Source organism: Bidens hawaiensis, unplaced genomic scaffold, assembly GCF_021521415.1.
Source record: "Bidens hawaiensis isolate Kalapana, Puna unplaced genomic scaffold, B.hawaiensis_p1.1 tig00010424_1, whole genome shotgun sequence".
NCBI lineage: Eukaryota > Viridiplantae > Streptophyta > Magnoliopsida > Asterales > Asteraceae > Bidens > Bidens hawaiensis.
Window position 1 is genome coordinate 370,058 of NW_027491793.1, and position 15,733 is coordinate 385,790.

The following is a 15,733-nucleotide window of genomic DNA, read 5'->3' on the forward strand; positions in this document are numbered from 1 at the left end:
ATCACTTCACAAGCAATGCAAGATTAGCTTTCTTTAACGACCCCAGACTGAGACCTCCCTTTCAACTGACACTATTACCTTTGACCATGCAATCCAATTAATTTTAGTTTCCTCTTTCGCTCCACCCAAAAAAAAAAATAGAAAACACACGTAGGATTTTTTCTAGTTTTTCCAACACCCCCTCTGGTGAGTTATATAATGAAAATAGCAATGTTTTAAAAACCGGTTTGAACCGGCCGGTTCAACCGGATTTCGGTCACCAACTCGGTATTTAGTGCCCGGTTTATTCGTGCGGTTTGAAGGAACATTAAACTGGATGGTTTTAACAAAAAACTGGTTCATACCGTTAAACCGGTTTTTTAGCCCACCATATTTTTAATCTTCAGGCCCAAATTTTTCTTTTTTTTACAATTAACATTAACCTAGCATAACTTACGAATGACAGCTTTTCATTCGATTAAACAAGAATTGCCATTGAAGCTTCAATCTAAGGTTGGTTTCTAATATGCTATTAAATTGATTATGCCTTTTCATTCGTTCTAATCATGCTCCAGTACGTTCACATCATCACATGCTAGTAGGTTTATTAATTTCATGGGTAAGTTAGTTTATTAATTCCATGGCTTTATATCAATTTGGCTTTTTCTTAATATAGTAGTTAATTAATTACACATGTTGATATCTCCTAAAAGAAGTTCATTGTTTTGTAGAATATGCCTGATGATCACACTGAGCCACCTGTTCAATCAAATTTTAGAGCAAAGTCAAATAAAGCATGGGATTATGTAACATGCCAAAGAGATAAGAAAGATAAAGCAATATACATATGTGATTTTTGTCTAAAACCTGTGCGTGGTGCTGGTATAACTAGGATGAAAAACACCTTGCTGGCATTAAGGGTGATGTAGAACTTTGTAAAAAATTATCCGCAGATGTTCGATTTACTATGCAATGACTTTTGAAGGAAACTAAAGTTAAAGCGAGAGGTAAGTCTATTGGCATCTTAGATGGTGACGAAGAAGGTGAGGAAATAAATGAACATAGTCACCAAACACAAAAGCGAAAGAGGAAAGCTACACCGAATGTTCAACCTTTCTTTACAAAAGCTACAAATGACCCTTCTCAACCTACTATAAAAAAGGCTATGCAAAGTAAAGAAAAGGTGCACGATGTCGACTTGGTTCTTGCAATGTGGTTCTATGATGCACTACACCTATGAATGCTTGTAATTCTCCTTATTATCAAGTTGCGGTAGATAAAATAGCATCTATAGTTTATGGTTACAAAGCACCTAACTATCATGCTATAAGGATCAATTTGTTGAAAGATGCAAAACATCGGTTGGGTTATTAATAGATTCATAGAGAAGTGATTGGGTTGAAAGTGGTTGCACGATTATGGCTGATGGGTGGAGGGATATTAGGCATCGTCATTTGATTAATTTCTTAGTTTACTGTGAGAAAGGAATTTCATTTCTTAAATCTATAGACGCATCTGATATTGAGAGCAATTCAGAGAATTTGTGTAATTTGTTTGTTGAAGTTGTTGAAATGGTTGGGGTTAAGAATGTAGTTCAAATAGTTACCGACAATGCTGCTAATTATAAGTGTGTCGGTCAAATGTTATGTAAGAAATATTGTTCAATTACTTGGACACCTTGTGTAGCTCCTTGTCTAAATCTTGCATTAAAGGATGTTTCAGAGTTAGATAATGTTGCAAAGTTGGTGAAACTTGCATCTAAAGTTACCGTTTTTATTTATAATCAAAAGACGCCCTTAAATTGGTTAAGGAAAAGAGAAGGTTGGACAGAAATCGTTCGTCCAGGTAGTGCTCGTTTTGCTACGACTTTCATTGAGCTAAAAAGTTTGGTCGATCATAAAAATGACTTGCAAGCTCTTGTTATATCTGCTAAATTTAAAAAGATGATGAAACTGGGAAATGCTAATGAATGTAGAGAAATTTTAATGAATGAAGTTTTTTTTGGAGAAATTGTATGATTACTGTGACTGTGATGACTCCCTTGTTGAGGGTTTTGCGTTTGTGTGATACGGATGAAAAACCTTCTTTGTCGTACGTTTTTGAGGGGATGAATCGCGCAAATATGGGAATTAAGGCATTATTTTAGTAAAAAGAACATTTGTATAAGCCATATACGGATATAATTGATGCTCGATGGAAAAAGATGTTGTGTTCAGATATTCATTGTGCTGCATATTAGTTAAATCCAGCTTTTCAGTACGACAAATTTTTTTTTTGTCAAAGTAATGAAGTCTTCAGGGGTGTTCTTAATATGGTTGAGAAGACTTTTTCGGGTGATGATGTATTAGATGTTACAATGGCTTTATGCAAGTTTTGAGATGCTAAAGACTGTTTTGGTAGGAGTAGTGCTGTAGCTTCTCGTAATGCTACTCAATCGGGTAAGATATATTTGTTTTTTCATGTTATTGTTAACTATTTAGTTTGTTTTTGTATTATGTTGATAACCTTATTCTTTTGTAGCCGAATGGTGGAGATTATTTGGTGGAGATTACCCTAAAATGCAAACTTTTGCCGTTCGAATATTAAGTCAAACCCCATTTTCCTTGGGTTGTGAACGTAATTGGAGTGTCTTTGAAAGGATCCACACAAAAAGAAGAAATAGGCTTGAACATGAAAGACTAAATGACCTTGTGTATGTGCATTACAACTTGCGTTTACAAAATAGGTATGATATCTTAAATTTTTTTTATAAAATTTCTTTTTTTGTAAATTGTAATATAGTTTTTAAGTGCTAACATGTGGGTAAATGTTTTTCTAGGCTTAAATATGCCAAGAGATCCTATGATCCTGTTGATTATGAAAGTATTAATCATACAGAATTTTGGGTGGTTGAAGAAGAGCCGGAAGGAGAACTTAATAATGATGATATTGATACCATGTTTGGTGAGGAAGAGAATGAACCGGTTTCTCAAACACAAGGTAAATTTTATATATGTTACGTATTTCATATAATTTTTTTATATTATAATTATAGGTAACTAAAACTTCTTATTTACTATTGTAGGAAATGAAAGTGCTTATACTCTTGTTGATGAAGATGGCAGTGAGAGTGAATTTCATATTCTAAGCGATCGTGAAGTCGATGTATACAACACTCTGATGACATAAATCTATTGCGGCCTTTATTTTAAAAAAATTTTGTTTAAAAATCAAGTGCTTTGGTATTGTGTTTTGAATAGGATTTTTGCATGATATTTTATATGGAATCATGTTTTTTTTTTTTGTTTTTTTTAGCTAAAGTTAGCATTATTATGAAATTATAGGGTAAACTATATAACCTGGTTGAACCTCCCGGTATAACCCGGTTCAACCGGTTGTACTATTTTTTAGTCGAATCCGGTACGAATAAAATACCGGTTTTTAAAACATTGGAAAATAGTATGACAGTAGCGCGTTTAATACGCCTTACATTGTCGTGACTCTCCGCCCAATAGACAGTTTTCTTGCTTTCCAAATTGACAACTAATTTTGAATTAAGAAAATGATTCGGTCCCATGAGGCACACCAAATTCATGTTTTCCTTGATTTGTAACCCGAGGTATCTGAATAGAATGACCCCATCTTGTACTTTAATAGTCTTGCTATTTCCTCCCTTTCCAGTCCATCCACCCAGATCCCGTACACCCAACTCTTACATAAATAAACAACTAAACACACAAAAACAACTAAAACTTTATTTAAATAAACAAATAACATAATTCAAATAAAACATCAAAATAGGAAAAATGGATGATATTGGGTCTGGCAAGAGAATATTGGCGGACCTCCTCAAAAGATTGAAAGAAGTTATTAAAAGTTAGAGACATATAGTGATGTGCTAAAAGCGATCTATAAAAACTTAACCTAACCTAGACACTCTAGTTTTAAATTTATAAACCTAGACTCTCCTAATGCTAGACCACTAGATAGGAAAATGTACCTATAAATGTAGTAAAGCCTAATGAAGTCCGGATATCAAACCCGAAGGACACTAGCGACACCTAAACTAGACTCTGACTAAGAACTTAATGATTTTATTGATTAAACAAATTACTAGTTAAAGTAAAACTGATGTAGACACTGACAGACTTCAACACTATGACCTACACGAACTCAAAGATAGGAGAAGCGATACCTAGGTTTAGAATCATACTTGTAACTCTTGAATCTCTCTTAGTTATGGAAATTATGATGCAACTAGGATCTTAGAATACGACACCCTTAGATAACCTAGTGGGTTCATGATCATTCTTCGGGTGTGACCTAAAATGAAACCCTAAGGGGCGTTTAAACTTATCGGCTGGTTGAATTACTTGACAGTCTCTCCAGAAATGCTAAGGTACCAAAAAGACAGATCACCCGTCGGTCTCATTATTTCAATATACCCTAAAGTGAAAGGGGTAACCAAAAAACAATCTATAAAACACAGAATTACAATGAAACTAGGGCAAGGGAAACCTCCTGGCAGAGTGTCTAAACCTGAACTCCTAACCCCAAAGATAACCCGACTATCTATCACTTGTCATCTATCTAGATAGGTAGAGTATGAAGTTCTAACCAATCACCAAACAATGTTCCAATAGATTACTACGTCTAGCAAAACCATAAAGTTATGACAAACACACGGTAAGAGACCTAAACATGCATCTATAACTGAAAGACATTCAATAAGACACATGTAGAACAAAGATCAACAATAAATCAGACCTAAATACGCATACACATCATATCAATTGTAATCAAGCTCTTTACTCTAGCATTAAACCAATAATAAGATCCAATAAGCTGATAAAGATCCGTAAATCAACAAATAATCACAAAAAACTTAGATAGTTCAGGAATCTAGCCAACAATCATCAAGAACAGTAGCAAAAGATCACAATCATTCAAATACATGCTCTGGAATAGATTAAAACATAAGAAAACCCAAATAAACGAACCTGAGACTCCCTTAATGATCAATCTCGCGCACCAGACTTTAACATCTTGATCCCGAACACTCTCCTGCTAAAAAATCTCCCTAAGGGTCCTTGAGGGATGGCTAAAGGTTGAATGAATCGATTAGGGTTGTTAAAATGTGACATTCGTGACAAAACCAAGTATGCCTTAGTATTTATTTATCAAATAAGCGATTAACCTCTTATTGCGTAACGAACAAACGAATAACCAAACGAGTCTGGTTATGACCCGGATATCTCGGGGGGGGGGGGGGGGGAATCTATAAGTGATATACGTATATTATAAGCTAACATATTGATATTATGGCCTTATTACAATGGCAAATCAGTTAAACAAAAAGATACTCCTTTAACTACTCGTTATGACTTTAAACGCGAAAGATAATTCCAAAACAAGCATTGTATCATCCGTTAAGTAGAAAAAGACTTACTAAACATTTATTTAAAATTTTTAAGCAATCCGTAAAAATATTTTAGATTTTTACAACCAAATAGTATGTTTTTCTAAATTTACAAAAATTGGCCGAAAAACACTCGTTTTCACACTGTTTATCGTACCTGATATATTTTTCTCGCCTAAAACCAAACCCGAAATAAATTTAGATTTCACGTACGGCATGCAAAACGAAGCAAAATAAACTGAAAAGGACCCAAGGGGGACCCCCTTTATTCTTGGCCGCCAAAAGGGACTCACCCCGTTTTTTGTTTTCTTTATACTTAAGCTATGTTTTGAGATATTTTAACATGCATATCAACACCAAACCGGGAGTTCAACCTCTTCTCTTTCACACACACATAAATCCTAAGGTAAACCCCCATGTTTTGATCATTTTATGCATGTTTTAATCATGGTTTATGCATAAATATTGAACTATGATTATCAAAAATCATCCCTAACCAAGCAAAAACCCTAAAAATTGTCCAAAAGATGTGTTTGATCTTAAACATGGTTAGGAATCTGAATTGATAAGTTTTTTTTGGCCATAAACTCGAATTAGAGGGTTTAAATCGCGTTTTTACGGTTCAAAAGTTTGGTTTAAAACCTTAACCGAAACCCTATGTTTCAAGGCTGTATTTTTGATGATACATGCTTGGTTTTGTGATATAGGACCTGTAGTTATACTAGCTAGAAGGCCAAGAACCCGGATAAGCAAGTAAAGGGTCGAAACAGTCAAAAACCACAAAGGTATTACCGAAACACTCATTTAGGGGCTGTTTAGGATTAGATTTTGGCGTGCTTGTTGTTATCTTGAAAACTTTGTAGGGACATCAAGGACCTATGAATGAGTCCCTTTCCAAATTTGGTAATTTTTCGACAATCCGAGAATATTTGGAGAATTTATTACCATTTGGGAACGTTTATTTGGGAAAAATACTTAAACTTCATGACAAATTATGAAATTTTGTGGAGAATTCAGGTATGGTATAATATGATCACATATAAAATTTGGGGTCAATTGGAGAACCCTAGTTATAGTTTCTGGATTCGCGTTTATTCGAGTTTTTATGATCGTTTTTGGCTCAAAAAGGTAACTTGGTAAGATTGTTAAGTTCTGGGAATTTTACAGGCTATTTTGGAAGTTATTTGGATCACTTAGAAAAATATCAGAATTTTCGAAAGTCGTTTGGTATAAACAGACGATTTACCAGTTAAAAATATCATACAAAATGAATTTTTAAAAATTAATAAATCAGTATAAATTTCAAAAAATATTGTTATAAAAATATACATATTTTAATTGGTAAGTGTATAAATTTTCATAATTTAATGATAAACAGATAATTAATTATGCTAATTTGAAAGTTAAACAAATTCAATTCTATAAAAATCGATAAGTTTGTGATTAACGAACATATTGAAATATCAGAAAATCAAGAGCATATTTTCGGGTTAATTGAGCAAAACATAACTTTTTGTGAGAAATTCGGACAATTCAGATGGATTGTGCGCGTTTTTCTCCAAACCAGACTGAATAAACGGAAATGGGCCATGTAGCGAATCCAAACATCTAAACTATGATTTTTCTTTATAAATTTAACCATTTATCAACCGACACATTTACCCGAGTTCATGTGATCATACCGGTTTTCTAAACGTGTAAACGATCAACTAGGCCCAGCAGGTGAAACGGTGAAACTAAGCCAAGTTCGATTTTCAACAATAGACATTTAACAACATCACGATCTAAGCCTATTGACATGTTCTGGGTATGACAGCCATACCCAGACTAGATATACAGCCCATTTTAGTATGGAGATTATAATAATATTAAAATATTAATATTATTATAATATTGATTATAGGGACTAAGTGATAGTACGTGAAACAAACCACGAGCTGATGTCGCACTGAGTACCTACCAAACCGTGAGTTTCATGACCCTTCTTTTTAAATGGTTTTACGAACTTTTGGGGTGAAAAACATGTTTATATATATTTATTTGTTTGGAAACGTATTATCATAGTAATTGCCTAAGCACTGACACACGAAAGATCCCTATAGTAATTGATTACGAGCGCGGTGAAATGTGAATAGTACTATTGACTATATACATCATCATCATCGTACTCAGTATATCCCACCAATAGCAAAGCTATGGTAGGGACTGAGGAGGGTAAGATGTAGACAGCCTTACCTCTACCCCATAAGAATAGATAGGCTGCTTCCGGTGAGACCCCCGGCTCGATAGTAGTTTTGCATCAAGCCTTGGACATAAGGCACATAACACTCAACCATCGGCACACCGGCTGATTGGTGCATGTACCCTTATCTTTCAACTATCAACACCACCACATGATGCCTGATTAACCTTCCACCACTTTTAACGTTATTTTCACGAGATTAGTAAAATAACGTCAAAATTAGTGCAATTTCACTTTTGCCCACCCGGGGGTTCACACATATATACATTATATGCGCGCACCGCAAGCAAGGCGAAACTATTGACTATATACATGACTCTATATGTGACGAACCCAATTGAGTATGGCGCGAATGTCAAGGTTCTGCTGCAATTGAACAAATTAAATTGAGTATGACTTGAATGCCAAGATTCTACTGCAAGTTAATAAATAAGTTGAGTATGGCACTTATGCCAAGTTTCTACTACAACTAAACAAACCGAGTTGAGTATGGCCTTGATGCCAAGTTTCTACTGTAACTGAACAAACTAACTTGATTAGGGAATGAAGGCCAAGAATCTACTGCGATTATACATGATTATATACTGATACATACATATTATGTAGTATTAAACGTAGTTACTTGAAATATGTTGTGGGCTGAATGGGGGCCACAGTTGTAGACGTGGGAAATACATATTATGTAGTATTAAACGTCGTTACTTGAAATATGTTGTGGGCGGAATGGAGGCACGTAGCACGAACAAACTGTCAAGGTTTCACTGTTTCTTAGTACAATTATATCACAAATATATAAACATATATGTGTACATCCAATCATACAGATGTACATACAAACATATAAACGTACAGACATACATACTTACATACGTGTGTACATAAAAATTATGATAGTATGGTATGCACAACTAATTTCATTGAAACTCATGAAACTCACCAACTATTTATAGTTGACACGTTTTAACACGCTTTTCAGATGTACAGAAAAGTGGAGTAGATTGCTTATGTGCTACGTGTTTGGATTGTGATCGATGGTGTGTAAATTGATGCAAGTATGCTAGCAGGATGTAAAGCAGTTAACGGACTAGTTTTGATTGTATCACCTAGTTTGTAAAAGATGTTAGAACAATGTAATATATTGTAAATTAGATTGTAATGTATCTTTATAAACAATGTAATAGATACCAGATGTGTCTGTTACATTCTCATTTTACGCTTTTGAATTGGCTAGTCGGGGTTTGACAGAAAATCATTTAAATAGGGTTTTTACATGGTTTTGTCGACAAGCAGGTCCCTGTGCCACACGGGGGACACGCTCCATTCTTACACTCCACGCGGGAGACAAAATAGTCGGGGCCTTTATTTTTGCTGAATCCAAGCGAACTGTGCGTTGCGTGAAGCCTCATCCTCCGCGTATGGCAAGGGAGCGACAATTCAGCCAATGGTTTTCTTCGTAAAATCTTCGTTTTAGCTCCGTTTTACTCCTTGTTTTTTCCTACGTCTTCGTATTTCAACCCTCTATTATGTCATATTCCAATATCTTTATTTCCAATCCATTTTTATTTTCTAATTTTATTCTTTCACTCTCGTGCATTCTCCCGTGTGCTCATTTTTTCATGATTTAGCCTCGTGTTCGCTCATTCCATTCACGAGTACCTGGATATATGAAAATATGTAACTACATGCTAAATCCAACACATAAAAATTATAATTTAGTATGATTTCTTATTAAAACAAGTGCGAAAGACGGGCGTGCTTTATAACACATCATATAGCTTCAGACAAAGAAGGGTTAGATTAAATGGCAGAGGTTAGAGATTTATGCGACGAGGAAAAGGAAGAAATATTCTAATGTAACAAAATAATTGAAATCATTTGAGACAATAAGATAAAAGATCTAAAACAACGGGCAAAGGTGACTTTGGCAAGACTTCGTGATGAGAAATCTACTTCTTTCACAAAACTGTTATCTGTCATAAATTTCATAATAGAATAAGTGGATTATTTTTCAGAGGGAGACGGTTCTCAAAACTAAATTGTCGAAAAAGAGAGGTTATGAAATATGCTCCAAACTTAATATAATATAATGTTGCTCAAAGTATACTTTGAGAAAGCTTGTGATTCCCTAAATCATGATATCCTATTGATGGTTAAGAAAAATATGGGCTTTTTGGAAAGGTGGTGTGGGTGGATTCAAGCGTGTTAAGAATCCGGTAGGTGCTTAGCTTTAGTAAATGGTTTGCCGGCGTGGGAGTTTGATTTAAAGCGTGATATTATACAAGGAGGACCCCTAGAGCCATTCCTTTTTGTAATATCCATGGAAGCATTTGATATAATCATTGGTTGAGTAAAAAATCTCGGCAATAAAAATGGAGTACAATTGCTTAACACGGGCCCTAACATCTCCCACCTTTGCTAGGCGGACGATGTTATGTTTGTGATGGAGTGGTCAGAAAAATAAAATTGGGAGAGTTCTTCTATTTTTTTTACGTTTTGTCTGGATTGAAGGTTAACCTTAACAAAGTTGTATTTATGGGGTAGGTGTTAAACGAGTTAGAAGCAGGTTGAATGGCTAGAATTGTTTGGTGTAAGTCAGGTGATCTTCCATCTTACATACTTGGGTCTTCCTATTGAAGTAAATATGAAGAAAATTAGATATTGAAAACCGGTTATCAACAAATACAATTCTCGGTTGTTGGAAGGCAAAGTTGTTGTCTTTTGCTGGGCGGGTCACGTTAGAAAAATCAATTCTAAGTAGCCTCCCTATCTGCTTTCTTTCATCGTTTAACGCCCCCTCGCAGGTTAGCAAGACTCTATAAGGGATAAGAAGAAATTTCTTTTGGGGTTTGCCTAGTAATCATTAGAAGATCAAAAGGTTTCTATGGGATAAAATTATTGTACCAAAGCGGGTTGGAGGCTTGGTAGTAGGCGCTCTTCACAAATATAATGTTGCACTTTTAACAAAATGGTGGTGGAGATTGAAGAAATTTTTGGACCAGCTTCGGAGAAAGGTTAAAATATCAATTCACGGGTCTCATTGGTGGCATAAAACTATCCCGGTAAAGAAAAATATTACATGCACTTGGAAAGACATCAAAGCCATAGACAAAGAGTTGGTGAAATATAACATCAATATTCATGAGGGTATCAAGGCAAGGGTGGGTTCTGAATCCTTGGTCCATTTGTGGACTGATAACTGGGCCGGTTGTGGTTTATAGCGTGACAAGTATGAGGAACTTTTTAATGTTACAAATAATAAGAAGGTACTAGTGGCTGATTGTTACGGTAAAACTGGGTCTTGTTTGCGATGTGCTTGGTTGTGGAAAGGAGGCCCAAATAATGAGTTGGAGTGGAGAAAATTAAGGGAACTAATGAGGCTTTTAAATAATTGTGTTTTTAGTGGTGAAGAGGATCGTTTGCTTTGGTGTTCAAATGGGGATTAAATGGAGTTTAGCATAAAAAAAGCAAAAATCTGATGCCAGTGGGCTGATGACTGCTTGGCTTTTCCCCTGGAATAGTTGTGTACCTCTTAAGAATAATTATTTTGTTTAGCAAGCTAAAAACGACCGTATAGCTACAAAAGAAGCGTTAGCATATCGGGAAGTTAGGAGGGGGATGAAGTGTATTGTAATTCTGGGTACTTGATGGAGACAATAGACCATTTACTTGTGCCATGTTTGATGGCTAAAGCAAGTTAGATTTTAGGGCCAATCAAGCTCGTGCAAAATATAAGAAAAGGCGGCGGAGGCAGTGTTTACCGTCACAATGTGGACATTGTGGAGGTGTAGAGATATTCGAAGGGTGAGAGAACTCGGAAAAACGAACTGTAGTGAAAATAAAGGAGAAAATTGGTGTTCTTGATGAATTACGATTGATGCAATGTAAATCTTAGTTTTTGTAAACTTGTTTGTGTTTGGACTCCGTTTGGCACAACTTCACTTCAATTCCTCCAAGATGTGTTCCTAGACAGCAACAACTTCACTTCAATTCCTCCAGATTTCTTCCTGGGTCTCACGAATCTTCAGAGTTTCAGCATCTCAGATAACCTACAGCTCGCCCCGTGGGATCTCCCCAGAGATCTCACTGAAAGCACAAACCTACAAACCTTCCAGGCGAGTAACGCCAACATCCAAGGCTCCATTCCGGACATTTTCAATAGCTTCCCCAACCTGCAGAATCTCAGGTTGAGTTACAACAACCTTACCGGGAGCTTACCTGAAAGTTTCCGAGGGTCTGAGATTCAGAACCTGTGGCTGAATAATCAGAAGTCCGGGCTATCGGGTAATATCGAGGTGCTTTCTTCCATGACTATGTTGTACCAAGTTTGGTTGCAAGCGAATGCTTTCACTGGGCCTATCCCGGATCTGTCAAACTGTACTGGTTTGTTCGATTTGCAGCTCCGGGATAACCAGTTTACCGGGTTGGTTCCTCCGTCTCTCGTGTCGCTGCCTAAGTTAGCCAATGTTACGTTGAGAAATAATAAATTGCAGGGTCCAGTGCCTGAGTTTAGTATTGAATCTGATATTAGTTCTAATCGTTTCTGTTTACCGAAACCGGGACCATGTGATCCGCAAGTGACAGCCCTGCTTGAGGTAGCTGGGGCAGTTGGGTATCCGATGTCGTTGGCGGAATCTTGGATGGGTAATGACGCGTGCAAAGGGTGGAGCTTTGTTTCCTGTGATTCCTCGGGGAAGAAGGTCACCTCTTTAAACTTTGTAAAGCAGAAATTTTCGGGTTACATTTCACCTGCGTTGGCAAATCTGACTTCATTAAGGAGTTTATCATTGAGTGATAATAGTTTAACCGGTTCTATTCCTGAAATCTTAACATCTATCCCGACTCTTCAACTGGTTGATGTGTCCAACAATAATCTTTCTGGTCCTATTCCAGAATTCCCACAAAATGTTAAGTTTTCGCATACGGGAAACCCGTTTTTAGGTCAAACCATTCCGGGTGCACCCAATGGACAACCTGGGTCCGGACCCAGTTCGGGTGGATCGGGTGGGAATTCGTCTGGATCATCAAAAGGGTCATCTGTTTCACCAGGTATGATTGCGGGGATTGTTGTTGGTGTTATTGTTTTCATAGGGATTGTTTTGTTTGTGTTCTACAAATGTTGTCGTACAAAGAAACACCAAAAGTTCGGTCGGGTCGAGAATCCAGAGGCTGGTAAGGAACTGGTGAAAACGAGTGGTGCCGGGAGTAGCTCGAATGGGTATGGTGGCGGCTTTAGTGAGTTGCAGAGTCAAAGCAGTGGTGATCATAGTGAAATGCATGTTTTCGATGGCGGGAATGTTATTATTTCGATTCAAGTTCTTCGACAGGTGACTAATAACTTTAGTGATGATAATGTTTTGGGACGAGGGGGGTTTGGGGTTGTTTATAAGGGGGAATTACATGATGGGACCAAGATTGCTGTTAAAAAGATGGAGTCAGGTGTGATGGGGACCAAAGGGCTGAATGAGTTTCAAGCCGAGATTGCAGTTCTAACAAAAGTTAGACATAGACACTTGGTGGCTCTTTTGGGATATTGTATTGACCGCACAGAGCGACTTTTGGTGTACGAGTACATGCCACAAGGGACTTTGAGTCAACATTTGTTTGAGTGGAGTGAGCATAAGACACCTCCACTTAGTTGGAAACAAAGGGTGTCCATTGCTTTGGATGTGGCACGCGGGGTTGAGTATTTGCATAGTTTGGCTCAGTCGAGTTTTATTCATCGGGACTTAAAGCCGTCTAATATTCTTCTTGGTGATGATATGCGAGCGAAAGTTGCTGACTTTGGATTAGTTAAGAATGCTCCTGATGGTGGCAAGTACTCGGTTGAGACACGACTTGCTGGCACGTTTGGTTATCTTGCACCCGAGTATGCTGGTTAGTACTTACCTTAGTGTTTAAGATTAGTGATCTTTAAAGTTTCAATTTTTATTCATTTGGTTTCAAGTTTTGTGATCTTTTGTGTTAAAGAAAGTAAGGAAACAGCAGTTGGGTATTACCTTTTCTTATAAAACAACTAAATACACAAACTTTCAAATATTTGGCTTCAAGATTTGATTTTTGGGGTTAAAGAGACTGGAAAAAAGCCAAATCTGATCATTTTGGGACCTTTTTATATCAGACAACTAGAAAGACAAGACTTTTTACACATGGGTTCAAGTTTTTCATTTTTGATTCCTGGCATCAAGAGAACCTAAAAAGCCAGAATCTTGATCAAATTGGTGATTTTCTTTATCAAATTACTAAATGACAAAGGTTTAACGGCTTTTACACATTTGACCAAACTACTTAGGGCTGCTAAACGGGTCGTGTTTGTGGGTTGGCATGAAGACAGCCTGGTTAAGCTTTAACCCGAAAAGGCCAGCGTTTGATCATTTTTAAACTTTCTTTATTTACCTATAAAAAATACACGTTTTCTTAACACATTTGGTTTCAAGATTCATAATCTTTCACATTAAAGTTCCTTTACAAAGCCAAATCTGTAGTTTTTAGTATTCGTGTAGATCAATCTCAATCATCTAAAAAGACTTTTACACATTTGATGCAAGATTTGCAATCTTTAGTGTCAAAGAAACTCTAAAAACCCAAAATCTGAAAACTTTTATGTTTTTTCTTGATCAAAACAGCTACAGGGAGAGTGACAACAAAAGTCGACGTTTTTGCATCCGGGGTCGTGTTAATGGAGTTAATAACGGGCCGAAAGGCCCTTGACGAGACCCAGCCGGATGAAAGATGTCATTTAGTAACATGGTTTAGAAGAGTCCTAATCTCAAAAGAAAACATATTAAAGACCATTGACCAAACTCTTGAAACCGATAACGAAGAAACACTTGATAGCATCGCAAAAGTAGCCGAGCTAGCGGGTCACTGCACGGCCCGTGAGCCGTTTCAGAGGCCAGACATGGGCCACGCGGTTAACGTGTTGGGCCCACTTGTGGAACAATGGAAACCATCTCGGCCGGAAGAAGAAGACGGGTATGGAATCGACCTCCATATGAGCCTTCCTCAAGCCCTCCAAAGATGGCAAGCCGACGAGGGTACTTCTAGAACGTTTGACATGTCGTTTACACAATCGAGTATTCCCTCTAAACCTTCAGGTTTTGCTGATTCGTTTGACTCGATGGATTGCCGATAAACACATTGAATTGTCTTTATATTTATTCATTTTTTTGCTGTGAAAGGTTAAACTAAATTGAAATTGAAGTATGTTGTTTTTGTTTGTATGTTGGATCATTTTCTGGTTTTGAAACTTGGAAAATGACCAATTTGTGATCCTTAGGTTGCTTGAACGCTGCATTAGATAGCTGTACCATATGAATTAAATTAAATGCATTACAATCTACAATACTTTTTTGAGTCTTCAGGTAATTGTAAGTTTGTAACATGTATATTTTGCTTTGAAAGTTGTATGTAACATGTAACAGGTATTAGTTATACTTGTTAGATGGTAAAGCGAATTTAGTGTAATTCAGTTGTTTAAAAAATAGATTTTAAATATTTTTTGTTATTCAGTTTTAAAATGTAATTTAATATAGACTGATTGTCTTTCATTTTCTTAGCCACGCTAATCAAGGAGGATGTTTCGGCACAAGACATTTAGATTGCTATCTATGTGAGTTGGTTGACAATACAATTATCATGCCGTGTGTTTACATTTTCTTTTTATAAATATTTTAAAATAAACAAATTGTTTATACAAATAAAGTAAAAATAATGCTTGATAAAGTATGATTAGTTGGACCGAAGTGATCAAATATTCGATGTTAGTAATGCAATTATTGTATATTGGTTTTTTAGCGTTTGCTAGTTACGCAATAAAATACTGTTAAAAAATATAGAAAAGAAAAGATACAATAAAAATGAAAATTTGTTTTAAGTTAAAAACATTGTTTTGATGATTGGAGTCGATTGGGATCCGAACCCTTCACCGGTTAAGTACATAAAAATTTCATTTTGGACAAGTCTGTTTTGATAGGATCCTGTAGAACTACTAACCCAGGTTAAATAGACCAGTCTAGATTTGTTTTCATTCCAAAAGAGAAAAGAAAAAATGGATTTTTGGCATTTAGGGGATATAATTGCATACTAGTTTTCAACGCACCAGCCGTCAGGGCCGT

General features: G+C 36.3%; 2 protein-coding genes across 2 annotated transcripts; both read left to right on the forward strand.

Annotated features, from left to right (window-relative positions):
* The first annotated feature begins 1,397 nt into the window (after positions 1-1,397).
* Positions 1,398-3,294, forward strand: LOC143535173 (uncharacterized). The gene is made up of 5 exons (XM_077029501.1): positions 1,398-1,950; positions 2,500-2,704; positions 2,798-2,958; positions 3,044-3,123; positions 3,274-3,294. The coding sequence occupies exons 1-5, from the start codon at positions 1,398-1,400 to the stop codon at positions 3,292-3,294; spliced, it is 1,020 nt and encodes a 339-aa protein (XP_076885616.1).
* An 8,481-nt stretch (positions 3,295-11,775) lies between these two features.
* Positions 11,776-14,853, forward strand: LOC143535163 (receptor-like kinase TMK4). Its single transcript, XM_077029497.1, has 2 exons — positions 11,776-13,493; positions 14,243-14,853. The coding sequence occupies exons 1-2, from the start codon at positions 11,924-11,926 to the stop codon at positions 14,749-14,751; spliced, it is 2,079 nt and encodes a 692-aa protein (XP_076885612.1). The 5' UTR covers positions 11,776-11,923; the 3' UTR covers positions 14,752-14,853.
* Positions 14,854-15,733: the final 880 nt, after the last annotated feature.